At 43.4% G+C, this 23495-nt stretch overlaps 1 protein-coding gene across 1 annotated transcript in view; it reads left to right on the forward strand.

Annotated features, from left to right (window-relative positions):
• Window positions 1-401: 401 nt before the first annotated feature.
• Window positions 402-23495, forward strand: part of LOC311132819 (ETS domain-containing transcription factor ERF-like) — a 29862-nt gene continuing 6768 nt past the window's right edge. The window contains exons 1-2 of the mRNA XM_084166165.1: window positions 402-936; window positions 21842-22076. Of these exons, the coding sequence (XP_084022291.1) occupies window positions 915-936; window positions 21842-22076 (257 nt within the window). The 5' untranslated portion in view covers window positions 402-914. The remainder of the gene's footprint in view (window positions 937-21841; window positions 22077-23495) is intronic.

Consider the following 23495-nt stretch of genomic DNA (forward strand, 5'->3'; position numbering starts at 1 on the left):
CTAGTGGCCTGGCTTTGGCCCCACTTGGGTGCAATCCTGTATGTTGTGTTTGTTGATGCTTACTTTGATTTGGTGGTTTCTGCTGCTTTCCAGGTGCACCATTTTGAAACCATATGTTTGCTTGTCCAGTAAGTGGGAAGACTATCAACTAGTCACTGACTATGATTTGACGCGGTTACATATTCGCGGCAAAACTGGATACATCAATTTACCGGCGGCGGCAGGTCTCCACAGCAACGTCGCATGGTGTAGTGACGCCAACCGGGCGAATGGCAAGTAGGCGTAGCTCCTTCACTCCCTCCCTCCCAGGTCCGCGTGGGCGGCCCCGTGTGGTAGGGAGAGCGAAACACGACACCCCTAGAGAGGAAGGGGGGCTGGGGGGTTGAGAATACGGAGTGAGTGGAAAATGAAAAGTCTGTAGAAAGAGAAAGAAAAAAAACGTGCTTCCATACTACCCAGATAGAGCGTTTTTCTTGCGTTGTTTTGACTGCTGGAATGATGATGTGGAAGATTCGACCATGCAACATTGTAACGCGGTTGAACTGATTAGCTAAATAATTAGAACCGAGTGTTACAAGGCATTCCCCCACTATCGGCACGACGGACATAAAGTTCTACGCCATGCAGAGCTGACGAGTGGATTTATACAAAGCTAGAGCATCATTCGTCTCAACGATTAGTTAAAAATAACAGAAAAAATACAACTAGGAGCTCAAAAGTAACTAGGGAACAGTAGGGGCCTGGGGTTTAGAGCGCGTGAGAACAGAGGGATTTAGGCTAAACTTAGAAACTGAAAAGTTTTGAAGCTAGCGAGAAATTTTGCAACATATCAAGAAGAACAACGACGGCTGGGTGTCGGATACCAAGCTAGCTAGAAACCAAACGGGAAACTGTCTGAATTGAACAGAGTCACCATGAAAACCCCGGGGGATACGGGTAAGTTACGATAATGTTCGCCGACCAACTATTGTCCGAATAGAACTGTCTGTCCCTGTTGTTGTCCACTGGAAAGTGCTTGATACTTCATGGCGCTCGACTGGCACATGTTATTGTTTCACGTAACAACACAATTTCAACTGGATACAATTGGTAATGGAAAATGATCAACTTGTAATGATCTATATTTGTGTTATAACAATGACCCATGGTTATCGTACAAATAACTAATAATGTAGTGAGAACTCTGCGTAATGAGACTTTGAAAATCCATAAAGCTATTGCACTAGGTTAGTTAGTTAACTACTAGTAATGAATTGCCGCAATTTCCTACTCGAGTCCAAACAGAGCTAGCTAGCTAACTTGTCGGAGAAAGTTTGTAAAATAATTACGGGAAACCCGTTGCTCACACCACTGTCTATTGGTTAGCATACAGTTTACTATATCGCTGTCTGATAGCGAAGTTTACTTGGCTATTAGCCGAGGCAGTTAGCTAACCAACTTTCAAACTTCCACACTTGACTAGCTAACTAGCCAATTCGCCCAAAAATGGACATTCCTGTCGAGTAACGTTATCGTAAGTTAAGCACGTTAACGTGAGATATCAAACGGGCATTACTGACCTGTTGATAAACCAAATAGTTTGTTTATTTTATTAGTTTTTTTTCTCCGTTAGCTAGCTACCCGCGTTGCTGGTTGGGCATTGCAGGACACGCATTCGACATTTAGCCACTGCTTTCAGCGTCAATTTCATTATCTTCAGCACAAAACCAGTGCCTACATAAATGAAAACATTTCTACGTTTTCATGTTTTTTTTTAATGATGTAAACCAGTTGTACCCGATGACATTAAAATGTTAAACACTGAGTTTCCCCATGACGTGGAGAGCAATACAATGCGCTCCCTCCAGCTAGAAAGTTGTTGCAGATTTTGAAAATCACAGATTTTCAAATTTTTTAATCCTACCATGTGATGTCACAGATAACCATTTTTAAAAATACCTTTATCTTTTTAACCACAGATCATATAAACGCACAATTTCTGTGAATTTCATAACATTTTTAAAACATTAAAGTTATCCCTTACTATACAAAATATAGTCACATCACCAAATAATTGATTAAAACACACTTTTTTGCAATAAAGGTCTACAGTAGCCTCAACAGCCCTTTGTAGGGTAGCACCATGGTGTAGCCGGAGGACAGCTAGCTTCCGTCCTCCTCTGGGTACATTGACTTCAATACAAAACCTAGGAGGCTCATGGTTCTCACCTTCTTCCATAGACTTACACAGTAATTATGACAACTTCCAGAGGACGTCCTCCAAGCTCTTGCAGCATGAACTGACATGTTGTCCACCCAATCAAATGACCAGAGAATTAATCTAGTACTGAAAGCATAAGCTACAGCTAGCTAGCACTGCAATGCATAAAATGTGGTGAGTAGTTGACTCAAAGAGAAAGACAATAGTTGAACCGTTTTGAACAAATTAATTTCTCCCAAAATGAAGGAGAAGCAAAAGAGAGATTTCGCCATTTTTCCCCCTTCAGTTTCTTTCACTTTTTTAGCTAGCAAATGCAGCTAGCTAGTTTAGCCTACTCAAACACCCTGCTCAAGCAGAGGGGTGCTATGTTAGCTAGCTGGCTATGACTATGCAACACACTGGAACTCTTCCAAGGTAAGCTTTTGGTTTTACAAATGTATTGCCACGGGGCCCTCCGGTGTAAGTGCTAAACGGCGTTACAGCTGTGGGTTTACTAACGCATTAGTTCTGTTCGCTATATTGACTATGACGTTACTTTAGCTAATATGGTGACAACGATGTAGGCTGTGTGTAGCGGTTATGATATGGTTTGGCTTGGAACGTTTTTTTCACCTGATCACATACAGCTGCTGTGTTGTGCATTGAAGTCCACAAGCGAAGGGAAAAGATGAGAGCCGGAAAGCGGACAGATGCGAGAAGGAATACAACGTGGCTGCTATGAAAGTGAACTGTGTTTACGCGTGATCATTGGTGTATTCATTCCGCCCATTCTGTTGAAAAATGTTTCTTAAACGGAATCAAACGAAACAGGAATGAACATACCTGAATTTGTCGAATAGAAGCTCTCGTTTGCAACTGTTGGACAAATGATTACACCCTAGATCAGCTAGATGCAGGCAAGAGTGTGCAAGGCAGTATTGAATGTGTCTGTCCATGTGTCACTGTCTGTCACCTACATTGTTAACTTTCATTCATGGGCTAGGTTGTAGCAACCTCTTGATGGGTATAGGGAAAATTAGAGTATCACGTAGTAGCCTAAACTTATCGCTGTTACATTGAGTGAACGGAATATGAATGACGGTCATCCAATATGTTGTAATAGAAATAAGGCCATGCTCATGAAGAGAGAAAAAAAGAGTCCTCCCTCATCTTAATTCAACGACTGCCACTGGTATGGTGCTGGATATAATGAATGTTGAAAAGTGACAGAATTGCCCTTTAACTCGGGCACAACTTTTCGAAGTTCCTTTAGCTAACTAGCTAGCTAGAGTAGCTAGGTTGTTGAATACCAACGTTACATGCATCATGGGGGACATGCCTGTCCGATATCTCTTGCGAATGTGCCCCAAATTATGGAATCTTTTGGCTAATCAAAAATGTTGCCTGTCAACATAACACTAGGCAGTTGAGCGTTTTTGTATTATTATTAATTGTTGAAGCCTTAGCAAAGTAGCTACTGTAGTTCCAATCATTTGCAAATTACCAATGCCCTTTGTTTTCAACAAGCATCCCATTGATTCCTGCTTGTGTTTAAGTGAGACTTTTAATATTCTGGATTTCCCCTGATTGTCTATGCGATTTAAAATGTAGGTCAAAAGGGAAAAAAATATGTATTCAGAGTTTTTCATTTACGCTGTATGTGTAATCTGTTAATGCCTTGCATAATGGATGTAACAGATATACCAGCCACCCCACCCCTCTCTTTATCAAAGCTGTGAGGAAGTGATGTAATAAATAAACAGACACAGACGACCTCGCTGTAACGTTAACGTAACTGCGGGAAAGCAGTGCTCGGCATGCAGGGGGGAAGGACACTGTCTACCGGTGTCCTAGCTAGCTACCGGTGTCGCTCCCGCCTGTATAATGTTACCGGAATACTAGGTAGTGAGCTAGCTAGTACAGTTTCTTTCGCCCCCGCTTGCCGAGCACCTTCCCTCGCTGTAATGTTAACAGAACTGCGGGAAAGCAGTGCTTGCCAGGCAGGGGCAAATGACAATAACGGTGTCCTAGCTAGCTAGCTACAGGTGTCGCCAAAGATTTGTACAACTAACCCAAGATAAACCAGAGCCTGTCGTTTCCAATGGGAGCAAATTAATCATAGCAGGCAGAACAAACAAGGTGGTGGGCAGAGCCAAGCATGAGCTAGTGAGATCCTATTGGCATGTTCTTTCATTTATTTGCATATTTCCATTAGGGAATGCCTATTCTGTGAAGTGTGCCTGTGCAATAACTCAATTCGCCCTTGCACTCCTAAACAAAATAATTTTTTAGAAACTTTGACAAAGGGTAAAGCCTACAAAACGCAGTTCACTCTGTTGGTTACAGATTCTAGTTTTGGAAACAGAATTGTATGGAAATCAAATATTTCATCGATAAGACAATTAAGAGTGTTGTCCAAAATCCACCTCGCTCCATCTTCTCCCACTGCCGGCTACTGGGCTTCCTCATCACCATATTTGGTAGTGAGTGGAAACGCCAACTGGATGCTTCACATTTATAAATCTGGTGAAATATCTTGTTAATTGTTCTATCTGTGGTGTTGCCTCCTGTCGGTCTTCTTCTTCTGTGGGGTTTATCGATGGTTGGCATCCAATGTTATGGTGCATTAGCGCCACCTACTGTGGCTTAAAAATGGACCAATATAGGTATAGAGGGGTTTCTGCAGATGCAGGAACGCCCTTAATTGCGGGCCGCAATCACACCCTTCTGCCACCCTGAGTAGGCCTAGTTAGCAAGATCAATTCCCTCTCTGGTTAATATAAATGTGCATATCATGCATCATGTCACACTGCAAATATTACACCACACACTGAGTATACAAATCATTAAGAACACCTGCTCTTTCCATGACAGACTGACCAAGTGAATCCGGGTGAAAGCTATGATCTCTTATTGATGTCACTTGTTAAATCGATTTCCATCAGAGTAGATTAAGGGGAGGAGACCAGTTGAATAAGGATTTTTGAGACCGTTGAGACATGGATTGTGTATGCCTACCATTCAGAGGATGAATAGGCAAGACAATACATTTAAGTGCCTTTGAACGGGATATGGTAGTAGGTGCCAGGCGCACCGGTTTGTGTCAAGAACTGCATCGCTGCTGAGTTTTTCATGATCAAGTTTCCTGTGTGTATCAAGAATGGTCCACCACCCAAAGGACATCCAGCCAACTTGAAACAATTGTGGGAAACATCTGCATCAAAATTAGGGGGGGTGTTCAACTCAATATTAGGAAGGTGTTCCTAAAGTTAGGTATACTCAGCGTATTTCGGACTATGGTGCTATGTTAACCAGCCTATACAGTGCCTTGAGAAAGCATTCACACTGCTTGACTTTTTCCACATTTTGTTGTTACTGCCTGAATTTAAAGGATTACATTGAGATCTCTTTGTCACTGGCCTACACACAATACCCCATAATGTAAAAGTGGAATTACACTGAACAAAAATATAAACAATTTTAAACGATTTTACTGAGTTGCAGTTCATATAAGGAAACCAGTCAATTGAAATTAATTCATTAGGCCCTAATCTATGGATTTCACATGACTGGGAATGCAGATATGCATCTGTTGGTCACAGTTACCTTTAAAAAAAAAAAAGCTGGGGGCGTGGATCAGAAAACCAGTCAGTATCTGGTGTGACCATTATTTGCCTCATGCAGCGAGACACATCTCCTTCGCATAGAGTTGATCAGGCTGTTGATTGTTGCCTGTGGAATGTTGTCCCACTCCTCTACAATAGCTGTGCGAAGTTGCTGGATATTAGCGGGAACTGGAACACGCTGTCGTACATGTCGATCCAGAGCATCCCAAACATGCTCAATGGGTGACATGTCTGGTGAGTATGCAGGCCATGGAAGAACTGGGACATTTTCAGCTTCCAGGAATTGTGTACAGATCCGACATGGGGCCGTGCATTATCATGCTGAAACATGAGGTGATGGCGGCGGATGAATGGCACGAAAATGGGCCTCAGTATCTCATCAAAGTATCTCTGTGCGTTCAAATTGCCATCGATAAAATGCAATTGTGTTCGTTGTCCGTTGCTTATGCCTGCCCCTACCATAACCCCACAGCCACCATAGGACACTCTGTTCATAAAGTTGACATCAGCAAACCGCTCAACCACATGACGCCATACACACTGTCTGCCATCTGCCCAGTACAGTTGAAACCGGGATTCATCTGTGAAGAGCATGCTAGTGGCTATCGAAGGTGAGCATTTGCCCAACTTCAGTCAGGTCAAGACCCTGGTAAGGACGACGAGTTTCTGTTTGTGCAAAGATTATTCGGTTGTGCAAACCCACAGTTTCATCAGTTGTCCGTGTGGCTGGTCTCAGATGATCCCACAGGTGAAGAAGCTGGATGTGGAGGTCCTGGGCTGGTGTGGTTACACGTGGTCTGCAGTTGTGAGGCCGGATGGACGTACTGCCAAATTCTGTAAAATGACATTGGAGGCAGCTTATGGTAGAGAAATTAACATTCAATTATCTGGCAACAGCTCTGGTGGACATTCCTGCAGTCAGCATGCCAATTACATGCTCCCTCAACTTGAGACATCTGTGGCATTGTGTTGTGTGACAAAACTGCACGTTTTAGAGTTGCCTTTTGTCCCCAGCACAAGGTGCACCTGTGTAATGATCATGCTGTTTAATCAGCTTCTTGATATGCCACACCTGTCAGGTGGATGGATTATCTTGGCAAATGAGAAATGCTCACTAACAGGGATGTAATCTTTGTCCGTATGGAACATTTCTGGGATCTTTTATTTCAGAAACATGCATTTTATATGTTTGTTCTGTGTATGTTTTTCCAAATTTGTCAAAATTAATTAACTGAAAAGCTGAAATGTCTTGAGTCAATAAGTGTTCAACCCCTTTGTTATGGCAAGCCTAAATAAGTTCAGGACAAAAAATGTGCGTCACATAAGTTGCATGGACTCACTCTGTGCAATAATAGTGTTTTTAACATGATTTTTGAATGACTACCTCATCTCTGTACCCCACACATACAATTATCTGTAAGGTCCCTCAGTCGAGCAGTGAATTTCAAACACAGATTCAACCACAAAGACCAGGGAGGTTTTCCAATGCCTCGCAAAAAAGGGCACCTATTGGTAGATGGGTAAAAAATTAAAAAGCAGACATTGAATATTTTAGTCATTTTAGCAGACGCTCTTATCCAGAGCGACTTACAGTTAGTGAGCGCATACATTTTCATGCTGGCCCCCCATGGGAATCGAACCCACAACCCTGGCGTTGCAAGCGCCATGCTCTACCAACTGAGCTACACGGGAATTTCCCTTTGAGCATGGTGAAGTTATAAATTACACTTTGGATGGTGTATCAATACACACAGTCCAGTCACTACAAAGATACAAGTGCCCTTCCTATCTCAGTTGCCGGAGAGGAAGGAAACCTCTGAGGGATTTCACCATGAGGCCAATGGTGACTTTAAAACGGTTAAAGAGTTGAATGGCTGTGATAAGAGAGAACTGAAGATGGATCAGCAACACTGTAGTTACTCCACAATACTAACCTAATTGACAGTGAAATGAAGGAAGCCTGTACAGAAGAAAAATATTCCAAAACATGCATCCTGTTTGCAAAAAGGCACTAAAGTAATACTGCAAAAAATGTGGCAAAGCAATTCACTTTTTGTCCTGAATACAAAGTGTTATGTTTGGGGCTAATCCAATACAACACATAGTTGTGGCTGCATCATGTTACGGGTATGCATGTAATCGTTAAGTACTGGGGAGTTTTTCATGATAAAAAAGAAACTGAATGGAGCTAATCACAGGCAATATCCTAGAGGAAAGCATGGTTCAGTCTGCTTTCCACCAGACACTGGGAGATTAATTCACCTTTCAGCAGGACAATAACCTAAAACACAAGGGCAAAGCTACACTGGAGGTTCTTACCAAGAAGACATTAAATGTGGCTGAGTTAACAGTTTTGACTTAAATCTGCTTGAAAATCTATGGCAAGACCTGAAAATGGTTGTCTAGTGATGATCAACAACCTATTTGACAGAGCTTGAAGAATTTTGAAAAGAATAATGGGCGAATGTTGCACAATCCAGGTCTGGAAAGTTGTTAGAGACATACCCAGAAAGACTTACAGCTGTAATCGCTGCCAAAGGTGATTCTAACATGTATTGACTCAGGGGGTTGAAAACGTATCTAATCCAGATATATTTGCTAGTGTTTTTTAAATATGTTTTATTTATTTATATGTATATACATACATATGTTAGAATTCTTCTTCCACCTTGACATTATCAAATAAAATTGTATTTGTCACATACGAGTGTTTAGCAGATGTTATTGCGGGTGTAGCGAAATGCTTGTGCTTCTAGCTCCGACAGTGCAGTAATATCTAACAATTTCACAACATATACACACAAATTTAGTAAGGAATGGAATTTAAGAATATATACATATACGGACAAGCAATGACAGAGCGGCATGGACTAAGATACAGTAGAATATTATAGAATAGAATACAATATATACATATGAGATGAGTAGTGCAATATATGTAAACATTATTAAAGTGACTAGTGTTCCATTTCTTAAAGTGAGGATTTTGTGTAGATCATTGACAGAAAATTGCTGTTTAATTAATTTTAATCCCACTTTGTAACACCACAAAGTGGAGAAAGTCAAGGGGTGTGAATACTTTCTGAAGGCACTGTAATGGGATGTGGGAACTAGGAAGCTAAAGGGTGAATGTAAAATGGGGATTTTGTTTTCATACACCAAATGTTATTGTGGCCTTGGGCCTTCAGTTAGCACCCCACCCAGGTTCCTCTATTGTGCAGGATTCCAGGTATCTCTTACTACCTCTGAAAAGAGAGATTGTAGGAGGAGCAGTTGTACATCCCCCAAGGCATATTTTGTGTTCCTAAGTAGTTTCATGGCGTGCACTCATCTGCACTCCACTCATTGGTTACATTTGTTCCTTAATGCGTCACATCTCGGGAATCCATCTTGTAGGCTCAGCCACTGTGCTCCCACATCTGTCCCCCAACTCCACTGTCTAACAACTGGGTCATTATTAGGGCTGACCCCATTTAGTCGACTGGTCGACTGAGATTCCTTAAATCGAGCAGTAGCAAAAAGAATCCTGGTGTACAAGACACCGGTCTGATTCGTGCCTGTCTGAGTGGACTAATCCATTGTGGAGGCCGTGGCACAGTCTGTCAGTCTAAGAAGACATTTGCTATGGAAATTGTATATAGTATGTATATATGTATATATATTATATTATGTAAGAACAATGGTGCAACACAAATAAAAAATATTATTTTATAACGAATGTGCCTTCTCCCGCGTTGGATAGTGGTTGCTGTCTGCGGTTCTGAAACACATCAGTGCACTGTTGAATTGGCGCCTTTTCCTAGACCATGTTGCTATGTGCATAATAGCAAAGTTAGCCAGCATATTGGTGTTGAGAACAACGCGGCGGAGGCAGCAGCGGAGTTAGGAGACGAGAGAAAACAGCCCTTGCCTTAATTGTCTAAGAAAAGCGAGGAGAGAGGAAACCCTAACTTAATTAGGCCTATAATCAATAGCCTAACTTTTAAATGTGGCTGGCTTTATAAATCATATCTACAGTAAAAAGACAGATTCTGCTTCTGTTGCCTGTTTGAGTATTTGTTTAGTAGCCTACTAATTCCGTGAGCACCAAGCCTCAGGAAACCGTAACATGTAACCGAAAGGTTGCTGGATCGAATCCCCGAGCTGACAAGGTAAAAATCGGTCGTTCTGCCCCTGAGCAAGGCAGTTAACCCACTGTTCCCCTGGGCGTCGAAGACGTGGATGTTGATTAAGGCAGCCCCCCGCACCTCTCTGATTCAGAGGGGTTGGGTTAAATGCGGAAGACCCATTTCATTTGAATGCATTCAGTTGTACAACTGACTAGGTATCTCCCTTCCCCTTTTTAAGCTTTGCTATGCTGTAATAAAGGCTTTACACTTTTCTTTCGTTAGACCAGCCTCTCTGGTATTATTTATAATTTATTTAGTGTTTGCACTGTTCCAAATTGTCATAACTTATATTTTTAATAATGATAATAATAACCCTGCTTTTTCCTTGATCTCCTTATTGTTGTTGTTATTATTATGATCATCATTATAATAAGTATTGCCATTATCATTAGTAGGCTTAGTATAGCAGCCCTGTATAACCACCATTGAGCTGTAGGCCTAAGAACGCATCCTGTTTAGTCTTAATACCGGAACTTACTTAGGCATATATTTCAATACTTATATAGGCTACTGTATCAATCAATCATTTATTCGTTCATGTCATTACACAGCATAGGAGTCATTCATGATTTGAAATGCAATCAAGCATTTTAGTTTTAAAATAACAAAGCTACCATTTGATTAATTTGCGTAAACAATAAATAGGCCTAAAACGTTCCATTTTGGAAATGTGCATTCACAAATGAATGCAACTGTTTTTAGTCTCTGCTGTCTATAAAGGCTTTACAAAAAAAAACGTAACACACGGGTAGGCTTATTTATTTAGAGCTGTTTACATTGTTCCAAACGGTCAGAGAAATTAGTGTACTCTAACAGCACCTGTTTCGCACACATAATATGCACGCAGCGCTTGCTCCTTAGCTTCTCTTTCTTGATCTCCATATTTTCCACAACTAGTCAAATATATTCCACACATCTGACTTACCGTTTACCTCCTGAGCAACCAGTAAACATTCCTCCGTTTCGAGTTTGTCACGTCCTCTGCATCCATTTTGCTGTCATGTGTTACGGTGTTCAGAGATTATAACCAATTTATGAATGTAATTGTGATATGCTATAGTTCAGGCCCTATTGGTCTCGTGCGTATGATGCATACATGTGTCACGTAAAGAGGGCAAGGGTTAAGGGAATAGGGATGTTATTCCTAAACTAATGTTTTTCCTAACATCACTTTTCAGTCGGAAATGGCTGTAATTATGTTGCAGCTTCAGCAACACAGACAGCTCGAAACACACTGTTGATGTTCTGTGGTGGTCGCTGCAGCAGGGAGGAGAGAGAAACAACGGGTGCTAGTCAGTTTTTTTTTTTTTTTTTTTTTTTTTTTACACAGCTCAGCAAGTCTGAGCCAGGCCCGGCACAATCAAATCAATTGTGGTCAGACTCCATCTAGTCATTTGTGTGTCTTAATTATTTCATCAAACAGTTCGCTTAAAGCATCAGACAAGCTCAGTGCATATAGTTGCTTTTATTTTAAAGACATAGGATGTGTCTATATATGGGAAAATACACGTTTTCACATTTCTACCAATTGATTGATTTTTTTTGTCGGGGACCGCCCTAGTCATTATGCCATATGGGAGTTACTTTATGCTACTCCGTGTTAATATTTTAATGTAGACTGATGCCAACATTCCAGGAAAATATTGTTAGCATGATTCTTTTTATTTTCTCTCAATAGGCGATGGTATTCAGGCACATATTTATGTTGTAGATTATAGAATGTCATATAGGTCTACATTGTTCTCAAATCCACATAGAGACTGAAGTCTGTTTCATTCTGAACATTGCATGCTCCCGGCTGACTCTGGCCCAGGTGAAACAGTTCAAAGGTGCCTTGGCATCTGTCAACTGCACTGGGAGTCCAGTTAAATGGGTCACACTCCTCATCCTGGTAGGCCCACTAGCTCCAATTTTCCACTTGTGTTACTCATTAAGTCAACCCGCCACGTAAGACGTCACAGCTGTAGCCGGGCACTTTTTGTTGTCGTCTCCTGTGTGCGAAGTGAAAGGACCCATACATGAGCAATTAGCCTGCACAGGCCACTGCAAGTGACTGCTGGGGTGCTCATGTTTGTCAGTGGGACTATTCAACATTGTTCCTGTCTGCATTTAAACAGCACGACTGGCAGGAAAGCAAATTAGTAAGCATAGTGGATTGAATTATGCCTATGCTAATAGCATATCCCCAACATGTTGGCTAGGCCTAGCTGACCAAGTAATGGATGAAGGTTGTGGAAAACCTAATAAGCAGGTTATGACTGTCGTCAGACAGTATCTGATTGGCAACCTGCACCATCGCAAGCGAACTCCGTACTCTGACCCGTGATGATGATGCACAGGAAGATTTTTTGCCTGGAAATGTACTTTGGTTATGACCCCTACCGTTAGGAAAAGAACACACCGGGCCCAGGTAATGCTGGTCAAACAAAGGCACGCACCATAGTTAATTACCCACTGACTACAGTAGACTATTTGTACTACTACAGTAGGGTTGCTCCCCCTCCCGGCTCCATGGTTGAAAGGGCTCCTGCAGTGTAGATGAAACGCCAGGGTAGCCCAAGTGTAACCAAAGAACAGTTGGGCTGCTGAGCAGATAGCATGTCCTTTGGTCTTCAACTAACATTCTCAATTTAAGTCCAGCATAAATGAAACGGGCATAATCAGAGAAATATTAACTTTGTCAAGTAGTATGCCACAAGGTTTAAGGACAGATTATGTATAGTTTTCAAAATCTTGGAAAGCATTACCAAAACTCATCTAAAATACAGAATTTAATATTTAGCATAGATATGCTCATTTTCTCTTCTGAGCTGGAATGTTCCCATCAATGCCCTTGGGCTTCACTTAATTAGAAAGTAGAGTTGTGTTAATCACTGTGTCAAAGGGACCAAAATGTCTGACACATCAGTTACAAAGTATAATAATTTTGTATTTAACAGATCTGTAGACAGTTTTTCTAGTAAAATATTTGTTTTAATGCAAAAGGACTGCATTTGGACACAAAATTAACCACGTCATTCACCCATGGCAATCTGTGTGCCCCAAGCTGTTGAAAGTGCAGGTTGCAATGTCATGTGGCTTGTGGACGGAGGGGAGCAGTCTGGGTGTTTTGTCTTCTCCAGCCCTGGGTTTGGTGGGAACCCTGAGGTTTTGTCTCGCCTGTGTCTGTCAGAACTCGCTCTGGATCCTTGCGGCTTTGGCTTTTCCACATGAGTGTGTGTGTGTGTGTGTGGTAGTGTGTTTTACTTTAAACTAATGTTTGTGTTAGTGGTGTACTCTGAGATTCTAAAGTGCATCTCCTTGAACATGAGCCTGTGTGAAGGCTGAACTGGTGAGAACACAGCAGTGTGGACCCATCCATTCTCACGCTACTTCACACAAACTTGACAACTTGCACCGGTTCTTCACCAGAGCAAGATCAAAGCATGTAAGGTGTGAGGAAGGAGAAAGCAGAAGGGGAGGTCATTTACAGGCATTGACAGAACAGAAGGGAATCTCCGCCTTTTTCCTGTTAGTCTTCAAATGATTCCATCTTATCAGGGGAGGTTTAAAACTCCTTCAGTGTGTCTGTTTTCTCGCTCGGTCTCCTCTCCAGTTGGTAAGCTTTACAGCCAGAGACCACAGCTCAGAGTTAAGCAGCACATTCATTATTTTCCCTGACTGAGTGAGAACCCCCAGAATGTCACCAAGGCTTCTTTTTTTTGGATCGATTATGTAACTTCTATCAGACCGCCTCTACTTACAACATATAGACTAGGGGTAATGAAGATTTACTCTGCATTTTGTGTTGTGCTCTGCTGAACACACTCTCTTTCCCTCACACAGCGGTTTATTACGGGGGCTGGACCCCCCACATACCAGTTAAATGGCTGTCTGTGTTGCATTACGCACACACAGACAAATGCAGCACGCTCTTTCTCAATTCTCACGCTAGTGCTGATGCTGGTTGCCATCTTTGTGGTGACGCCACATTGACTCCCGCTATTTTAATGCACAACATTTTGTCTCTGAGGAGGATCCAGCGTTAATGCAATAGGGCTTGGATTAAACCGAATTAGGAAAATGTGAACACTGAGATGGTTAAAATGGCTACCTCCAGGCAGTGTTTTTGCATACAGCCTATCATCAATCACAATCAAGTAGATGTGTTGCATGTCCCACTAAAGAAACAATGTAGCCTTTCTAAAGTTTATGATTCGCGCATAGCCTACATTTAGGGCTGGCATAATTACCGTATAACCGTGTAACCGGCGGTTATGGATGAAGACCATCACGAAAATAAAATAACCATAAACATTTTTAAATATTTATTTTTGTGGAACGAACAGCTGACTAAAGACTGGGAGGCCGGGCATTCGTGAGGTAGAGTTCGTTTCTGCTGAAACATGGACTCTACACATTACAGTAAGCCTGTATGCAGGCTGCCTAAGACCGATTTGTGTAAACATAATTAATGATGCCCTGATATTGATCATGGCTCTTAAATTACAGCAAAATGCCTCCATGTAGCCTAATCTGTTAGGTATTAGTATCAAATCAATTTGAAGCTAGTTATTGATTATGAGAGGTCTCCTTGAGTGGAAGCACGGTAGTGTACTGCCATCATGACTCTACTATCACTAATGACTATGAAGACCTTTTATCTCTATGGAAAGATGGAAAATTCAAGATGCATTAGCCGTCAGTGAAGGAATTGGCAGCGTCAGCTCTGACTGATTCATCTCGTTCCCTTGGTTTGGTGGTTTATTCTGGGCTGTGGTGACAGCCGTCGGTTAGGGGAGGGAGCCCTCATGTCGACTGCGCTAATCCCACAGCTGGAGCCACCAAGTTGTCGTCAGCCGCTGTCTGAACAAAAATAAAAGTAAATACTGTCTGGAGACATAACCATAACACAGAATGTTGTAAACGGGGCAATCTATCTGTTTCTCTGATTCTTACTCCCTTACCCCCATTTCCAGTCCCCTTTCCACTGCGTGTAGCCCCCCTGGTCCACTTTTTTTTTTAACCCTTAGCATTTCCTTGATCTCCTGCTCTGTCTAGGCCTAATACGTCTTGATCTTTCTCACTGACTTTCTGAATGTCTCAGTGCCCATGTTAGCTCTCGGTCTTCTCTTCCATGTCACCTTTCTCACCCCCTCTCACTTTCCCCTGCTCTGTTTGCTCTTACTTTTCCAGAATCTCTCCCATCATCCTGCAAGTCTTGGTGTTTTGCGAACACAGACGTGAGATTTCATACCTCGCTGAGTGAAGTTTGTGGCGTGTGCCGTCTGAGGAATTGAAGAGACAGAATTGGCTTAGAAGAAGCCAGACACTGCTGCGGTCTACAGAGGCCAAAGCCCTGTCTGTCTCCAACAGCGCACAGGCCATACCTCTAATCTGTGCTGCCTGGATGCCCCTGAGTTCAAAAGCCGACTTTAGTACACCATATCTTAAATCTCCCTCCTTCGCAGAATGATACAGAATAAGAATCTGAGCACAGCCAGGAGATAAAAAGTGTGCCTCAAATGATAAAACAAATACCAGAGGAGCAGTGGGTAACATATAACAGACTGAGATGAGTGAAGAGTTAACAGTGGAACTTCCTTGCATTTCTCCCCATGGTGTGCTTGTGATCCCCAGTTCGCCCCCAAATATCCTGCCCCAGAAGCCAGGCCCCTGTACCACCATCAATAACCTGGGGCCCAGACGACTGTCTCAGTCTTTGTCACCCACAGGGGGCTGAAAGGGCCAGCTGTGCAAACAGGCCAATCTGGGACCACCCCACTGGGAGGCTGTCTGGACAGACCAGTCAGAACCCACCTTCAGACCACTGCCCTCTGGATAGACCCATTTCCAAGTCACAGCAGGATGCTTGTCTATGAGAAAAAGCCAATCAGAGCTGACTTCTTTCAACAGCATGCCCCACAGTGTCCGTGGGCAGTGGTAGGCCTGATCACCTACAACAATGAGACTGCCTATAGGGAGGAGGTCTGAGACCTGGCAGTGTGGTGCCAGGACAACAACCTCTCCCTCAACATGATCAAGACAAAGGAGCTGATCGTGGACGACAGGAAAAGGAGGGCCGAGCACGCCCCCATTCACATCGACAGGGCTGTAGTGGAGCAGGTCGAGAGCTTCAAGTTCCTTGGTGTCCACATCACCAACAAACTATCATGGTCCAAACACACCAAGATAGTTGTGAAGAGCGCACGACAACCCCTTTTCCCCCTCAGGAGACTGAAGATTTGGCATGGGTTCTACAGCTGCACCATCGAGAGCATCCTGACTGGTTGCATCACCGCCTGGTATGGCAACTGCTCGGCCTCCGACCGCAAGGCGCTACAGTGGGTAGTGCGTACGGACCAGTACATCACTGGGGCCAAGCTTCCTGCCATCCGGGACCTCAATACTAGGCGGTGTCAGAGGAAGGCCCTAAAATTGTCAAAGACTCCAGCCACCCTAGTCATAGACTGTTCTCTCTGCTACCGCACGGCAAGCGGTACCGGAGCGCCAAGTCTAGGTCCAAAAGGCTCCTTAACAGCAATAAGACTGCTGAACAGTTAATCAAATGGCTACTCTGCTGCTACTCGTGTTTATTATCTATGCATAGTCACTTTACCCCTACTGACATGTACATATTACCTCGACTAACCTGTACCCCCGCACATTGACTCGGTACCGGTACCCCCTGTATATAGCCTCGTTATTGTTATTTTGTTACTTTTTATTTAATATTTTACTTAGTAAATATTTTCTTAACCAACAATGCAGTTTTAAGAAAAATAAGAGTTAAGGGCTTGTAAGTAAGCATTTCACGGTAAGGTCTACACCTGTTGTATTCGGCGCATGTAACAAATACGATTTGATTTGACTCTCTGGCGTAGTGGGGATTTAGACAATACATGGTCATCCTCTCATTTGGGCCTGATCTGATTTTGTCCAGGGGTCTTGCACATTACCCTCTTAGTACCAGCCCAGAGCATGGAGGAAAAAGCCTGCACTGAGCCGTGCTGACCCCCCTCCATGCCCCCTCTGATCACTTCCAGGTCCTCTCCAGGTCACTGGCTCTACTCTCTACTAAGTCACATGGTTCACAGCAGTATTGACGTCGATGGGATGATAAGGCTTAGATTAAGCGTGTGCAAATACTTCTCAAGTGTTTTTTTGTTTTGTTGCTATTCTACCATTCTCTCAACACTAAAACCGCTCGGCCTCGAGTGATCCCTCCCCCACCGCCTTCAAATGAATTAGCAATTCTGACTGCAACATTCTAAAAGCGTCATTAATACATTTCATATATGCTATTGCAAAAATAATCATTTGGTTCTGTTTTTGTGATTAAAAAAAATAATACATTTAAATAGCACAATAGCATTTTCATTAGCATGTTACTGTAGGCTATATGTTTTTAACAAAAAAACACATTCAAGTGTTCAATCAATTTTATTCTTGGAATGCCTTTGATACAACTATGAAACGGAAAGCATATGTGTTGGAACGCGGTAACAGTTAATTTTTATTACGACAAAAAAATACCCTAATCACCAAGATGCACAGTCAGCAAGATGCCCTGTCAAATGACAACCTCAGTAGCCTAAACATCATTATAAGTGCCAAGTGTGCTTGATAAATAGTGAAAATCCACACAAAGCAATAATGGCATTTTATAATGAATGTGTCTATGACAGCAGTAAAAACGTTTCAATTATTGTCAGCTTGTCAGCCAAGTAGGGCATCTTCACGCAATGGCATCAGTTGGCGCATGTCATATAAACAAAGAAAGCTGGTGAGTGCGTTGCTGATTTTGTTGTTTTTTTGCTTAAGATGTAGGGCCTGCTCTCTCAATGACATTTTGTGCTGATAATTGGGCCGTAGCTTTGTCACCGGCTTGTTCTATCGAAACGGTGTCATCCCTTCCCCTCTCCTGTCTCATTGTTTAATTTGGTGGTGGTGCGGGCACCTGCTCCGTGTGCACTGTTCTGGCTTTTTGGCGCTTAGGCCTCGGAGGTGTAGCTTCAGGCTGAGGCTCAGAATCAGAAGAAAAATCATCAGAGATGTCATGGTGCATTTCTTCCCTAGCATCTGAGCGTTTTACATTTAGATTTTGTAGCAACGCTAACGCAGCATGTGCATCCATTTTGTTTTGGTCTTCTTGCCATTGTAAATGACTCACGCTCTCACTGTGTACTCCGAGTAGACTGATAAGACTGCTTGGATTCGGTGGACTGATAAAGGGTACATACCATTTAGAGATTAGAATTGGAATAGATCAATACAATAGAATGGCCTGCCCTGTTCTTCATTCACAATTAGTGATTACATAATTATGCTCAGTTCGCTTCCCCTCGCTCATCAACTCACCCATTCTCCCCCATCATACTTAATTGATTTAATCTGTTGTGAAATTAGTTTCGGTGTAGTTTAGGTTCAGTTTTGAGACAATTATCAGGGTGATTATCAACTAGGCACGGCATCTTCAACTGTCGGGAGAAGGAGGGGCAACGGGGGAAAACCATTTTTAAAAAATGACATTCCCTCCTAAAACCTGTTTGTGATATAAAAATTCTAACAACAGCGGTGTGTTTTAAGACTTATTTAGGAAAAGTCAAGGACTGAGGGGGGCATGACTTGGTTATACATTTTTAAAAATTAATGAGCAGTCCAAATGACCGCTTTAGCGGTTCTAGTGTTAAGGGTCAAGCCTGGTCAAGCAATTCCTACTCAAGTCTTCAAATTGGTTGAGGTTTACCAAAGATCATAAATACTTTATAGCGAATTATGAGTGCTGTATTAGTTGCTAACAATATACGCACAAATCAAGTTATTCTGGAGGTCAACACAACTCCATTTCCTAACCTCAGGTCTCCAAGACTAGTATTTAGGAAGTCTGTCCCAGGGATCTATTGCTGAGCATGGAGACTGAGCAGGGCCTGCACAGGCGTGCTCATAAACACTGGCTCTGAGTCCTCTCCGCATGAGGCGAGACCTGCGCTCATACTCGACAGTCCTCACATAGCAAGAAAATTGGCGCAAACACTCGCTCTGTCTAACCATCTAGGGCTGATTTAATCACAGCTTGCACTGCACGGAACTCCCAGAGACGCGTCTGGTTTCTGTCTGTGCACAGTTGGCCGGCGCACCTCGGGATCTATTACACCGTCGCAGTCCAGCCCTACAACCGTCCAACCACCATCACATTCTAACTCGCTTTCATCTCGGTGGCGTCGACATTGACGATTGTTGATGTAAAGATGACGATCGCATATTGAGGGTGTTTTTCTTTCCTCTTCTCCTCAGCCCCAGAGATGGGTGTTGATGCCCATGTCTTTAGGATAGTGAACTATTAGCCCTCATGATAGCATGAGTCAATGTTAGCATCCACTTTTTAGCATCAAGCCGTTTTAGTGCTTACTTGTTTTTTTGACAGTGTTCACCCTCTCGCAATAAAACAAACGATGTTCGTCAAGACAGTGCACCGTGGCATGTCCCCGTTGAAAGTCAATGGAGGGTAGTCCAGTGGCGATGCATTACTCACTCGGAGAACAAGTCCGTACACCCCCGTGCCCTCTCCTACCTATCTCTGTGGCCAGGCAGCCATCACTAGCAGACGGAGGCCGACCTTTTCCTCCAGCTAAATATAGAGCCAGCAAAGAATAGGAGGAAGGGAGGGAAAAGGGGGAATTGATGGAGGGAACAGGGTGAAAAAGAGAAGGAGACGGAGCCCCTGGTCTCAGACCAGTAGGCGTTCAGGACAATGCACATGATGACTATCTGTTATTAAAGCTACTATTATAAACACATGACGTCATAGGGCCGTTAATAAAAGTAGCCGTATTGAATGCCTCGTATGAAAATAGTTCTCGTGTAAAGATCCTGTGTTTCTGTTGGAAGGGAAATTCAGGTGCCTCGAATAATAGTCTCACTAGTAGTAGCCTTAAAAGTACACTTTTTGTCACTACTCCTTCCGTTCTTTCCCTTTAGAGACCCAGGGAAAATGGTTGGACAACTATGTCTTCTTACTGACCTCATACACTTGATGTTCGTTGGATCATTATGGCCAACTACATGACTCTACTCCCAGGTATCAGCACACCACACATGGGAAGTGATATGTGTTATTATGGTGCTGCAGTATGAGTGTCTTTATCTGTGTGTTATTCCTGTCATAGTTACTGTCACCCACAGGACCAGCAGCAGTCCCACCAGGACCACTGGTAGTTAGCGCAACAGAACAGAAAACAGGCTTGTTATAGCTGTTATGCTGTTTTTTTAAAAACGCATCTGTCTAGAGAGGAGCAGCATTGTGAGTGTTTGAGAATTGTTGTATGTGACGGACACAACAGTGAATGTCTGTGTGTCGTTTCATATGGCAGCCGGCTAAGGGACAGCGGAACCGTGAACTTTCATCTGTTGATGTTCTCTTTTCCTTTGACGCCTCCTCATCCCTGGCCCCTCTCGCCCAATTTCTCTCTTACCTCTTTGTCCTAAAATATAATTTTAGGATCCTTTTTAATTGAATTACAGTTTTTGTTCGGTGTGTTTATTTATAGAGCTAAAATATCCTGTTGCTAGGCGATGGTGTAAGAGGGAGCAAGGGAAAGAAAGGGATGGCAGCACGGAGGGGAAAGGCGTACTCCATGTGAAAGCTGAATGACAAACAAGAACAGGCCATGAGTCAGCACTGACGCACGCTCAGTGGGCATTGCTGCTATCCGTGTGTGTGAGCACTGCACCCACGCATGCACCCACTTTACCTTTTCTGTACATGTGTGTTTGTTAAATTTGCTCACTTGCTTTCATGTTATCTGCTCCTGCTGGACTCGACATGTGCGTTGACACCAGCTTCCCAGCATCTGCCCAAGTGGCACAGATGCTAAAGTGGCGCTGTTGATCTGGGCCCTATTGTCTACGATGTGGGAATGATATGCGTATGCTTTATGAGCTGTGAAGCATCAGATAGCTATCAGAACCATTCACTGTTGTTTAGTCATGTCAGACGAGACAATTGAAGTAGTTCAATGGTTAAGCCTATCCTATTGCTTTGTATGAGTCACGTGTCATAGGCTTTTAACTGGGTGACTCGCAAAATCGAATCTTCCTTCATCATTTCAACGTGTAGGCTTATAAAGAGTTTTAGTGACAATGGGCATCACAAAGTCATTCTGGTGCAGCAGCATTTGACCTGGAATGAAGCTTTATAGTGACAAATGTGGACTTTGGCTCAACAGGTGGTTCAATGGGAATAGGCTACCAGTTGTCGGTATTGCTGTCCGTGTTCTTATCTAAGTGTTTACTCTAGTATTCTAGATATTATGTTTTCCTATTATATCATAAATACCTCTGGTATGTACTCCGTAGTGTGTTTTATGTGTTGCGTTGTGCCCATATGTTTCTCTGAGAGCGATTTCACTGCCTGGTTGCTAGAGCACGCCTAGTCCTAAGGAGGTGTGTGTGTGTGTGTGTGTGTGTTATGTCTCTGCTAGTCTGCCTGGCCTTGTGTTGAAGTGGTGTTGAGTCTTTAAGCACAACCTACATCTCTAAAACACATACTTGCTCTCACTGTTCTCACATGTTCTGTGTGACTAATGCTCGTTATATCTTTTATTTTGTCTTCATACTCAAGGCTGTTTGATTTACGATGAACATGAAACTGATATGAAAGCACCAGGCCTAGTCCCTGTACAGCTTTGATTTCAAACTCAAAACAAATTTACCCCAAAAACCAACCTTCTTTGCTTTTATACACTGATCCCAGTACAGCTCTGTCGACTCTCCACTACCCGCCTTTCCCTGTTGCCTCTGATGTTCTCAGACCCATGTTCCACCATCCCCAGCATATGAACACCACACCTCCATCTAACCCCTTTTCTCCTCCTTCCCGTCAACAGGGTTCGCCTTCCCCGACTGGGCCTACAAGCCCGAGTCAAGCCCCGGCTCGCGACAGATCCAGCTGTGGTGCTTCATCCTGGAGCTGCTGCGGAAGGAGGAGTACCATGAAGTCATCGCCTGGCAGGGCGACTACGGAGAGTTTGTCATCAAGGACCCCGAAGAGGTGGCCCGACTGTGGGGCGCCCGCAAGTGCAAACCTCAGATGAACTACGACAAGCTGAGCAGAGCGCTTAGGTAGGAAAGGGGAACAACTATCACTCGACTTGGGGATTCTGGGTATTGTAGGATGAAGAATTAAGTGAACGGGTCTCGCTTGCAAAATAGATTTATCTCACTGTGACAAACCTGTATTAATACAGTTTCAATGGCATTTGCCCTTAGACCAGGATTGGGGGAATCTCTAGTCATAGGGCTGTGGTAAGCTTTTGCTCCAGCCCAGTCCTAATGCACCCGACTCAACTAATTGCTCTCTATTAGAAGACCGTTTTAGCTGATTTTAAGACGGGCCAGAACAATGAGAGCTCTGGAGTGGCTCCCTCGTTAGTCTTTCAAAGAGAGGGGGAGGAGAAAGTGGGTGGTTCACCGCGACTTGTTGATCTCAGATGTACGTCAAGGTCCCTCGTTTAATGTGACCGCTCATTTAGATAACTTTGTTTTTAGAAACACACACTTCAGAGCACATGTGGGAAGCAGAGAGCTTTTTATTTAGTCCTCAATCTGTTCTCTCTCTCTCTCTCTCTCTCTTACTCACTCACGCATACACACCACACACACACATCTCTGGCTATCACACACACACTTAGCAGCCAGCGCTGGCCACACACTGGCTTGCCAGCGTCACCTTCAAGTCGTAGGTTGGTGTGGGTCAGCTAGTGCTCATCCTACTAATGACTCGTCACAGCTGCTTTCTCTGTCAGTCCTCCTCCATCCCATCTGTGCCTTGTCGGTTTGTTTCTATGGTAAACTAGTCTCCTCGAACGGTCTGACCTAACCTCTATGGTACTTTCTTCTGTCATAAAACTCTTCAATGAAAGTAGTTTTCCATTCTGAAGTAATTGAAAGGCTGCAATGTTCTTTCCTCATTAGGGTTTAGGCTTTGATTAGGAGCTGCTTGGGCTACGAGGTGTGTCAGTGTTAAAAATGTGCTACTCTAAAGCTGTGGTATACAGGCAGTAATAACGTTGGCCCTTTGTGCTTTGTTTGAAGTGAGTTCAAATGTTCTTCAAAGCACCATAGAGCAAGCTTGAGCCCATGTGTGAGCTTGTGTTGGCCCGCATGTTTCTAGCCTAGCTCTGTGTGTGTGTGTGTGTGTGTATGTGTGTGTGTGTGTGTGTGTGTGTGTGTGTGTGTGTGTATATGTGTGTCAGCACCAGTAAAGTCACTCACCGTATCACACGGCGTGTGCTTGTGTTGGGGCGTGTGCTTGTGTTGGGGTGTGTGCGCGCGTGGTACGTTCCTGGCCTTTCCCCCACGTGTTCGAGTCCTCTCTTTCTGCGCCTGTGAACATTATGTTCCAGTCCAAGCCTCCTGTCTCCACTTCACATCATCGTCTATATCAAAAGCAAGCACCAGGCCCCTACTATTACCGCCATTTAGCATGTGTGTAGGTGGGAGCCCACTCTATTCATAATGGTAGTCGCTGCAATCGTAAGA

This window comes from Coregonus lavaretus (genome assembly GCF_964263955.1).
Source record: "Coregonus lavaretus genome assembly, chromosome: 7".
NCBI lineage: Eukaryota > Metazoa > Chordata > Actinopteri > Salmoniformes > Salmonidae > Coregonus > Coregonus lavaretus.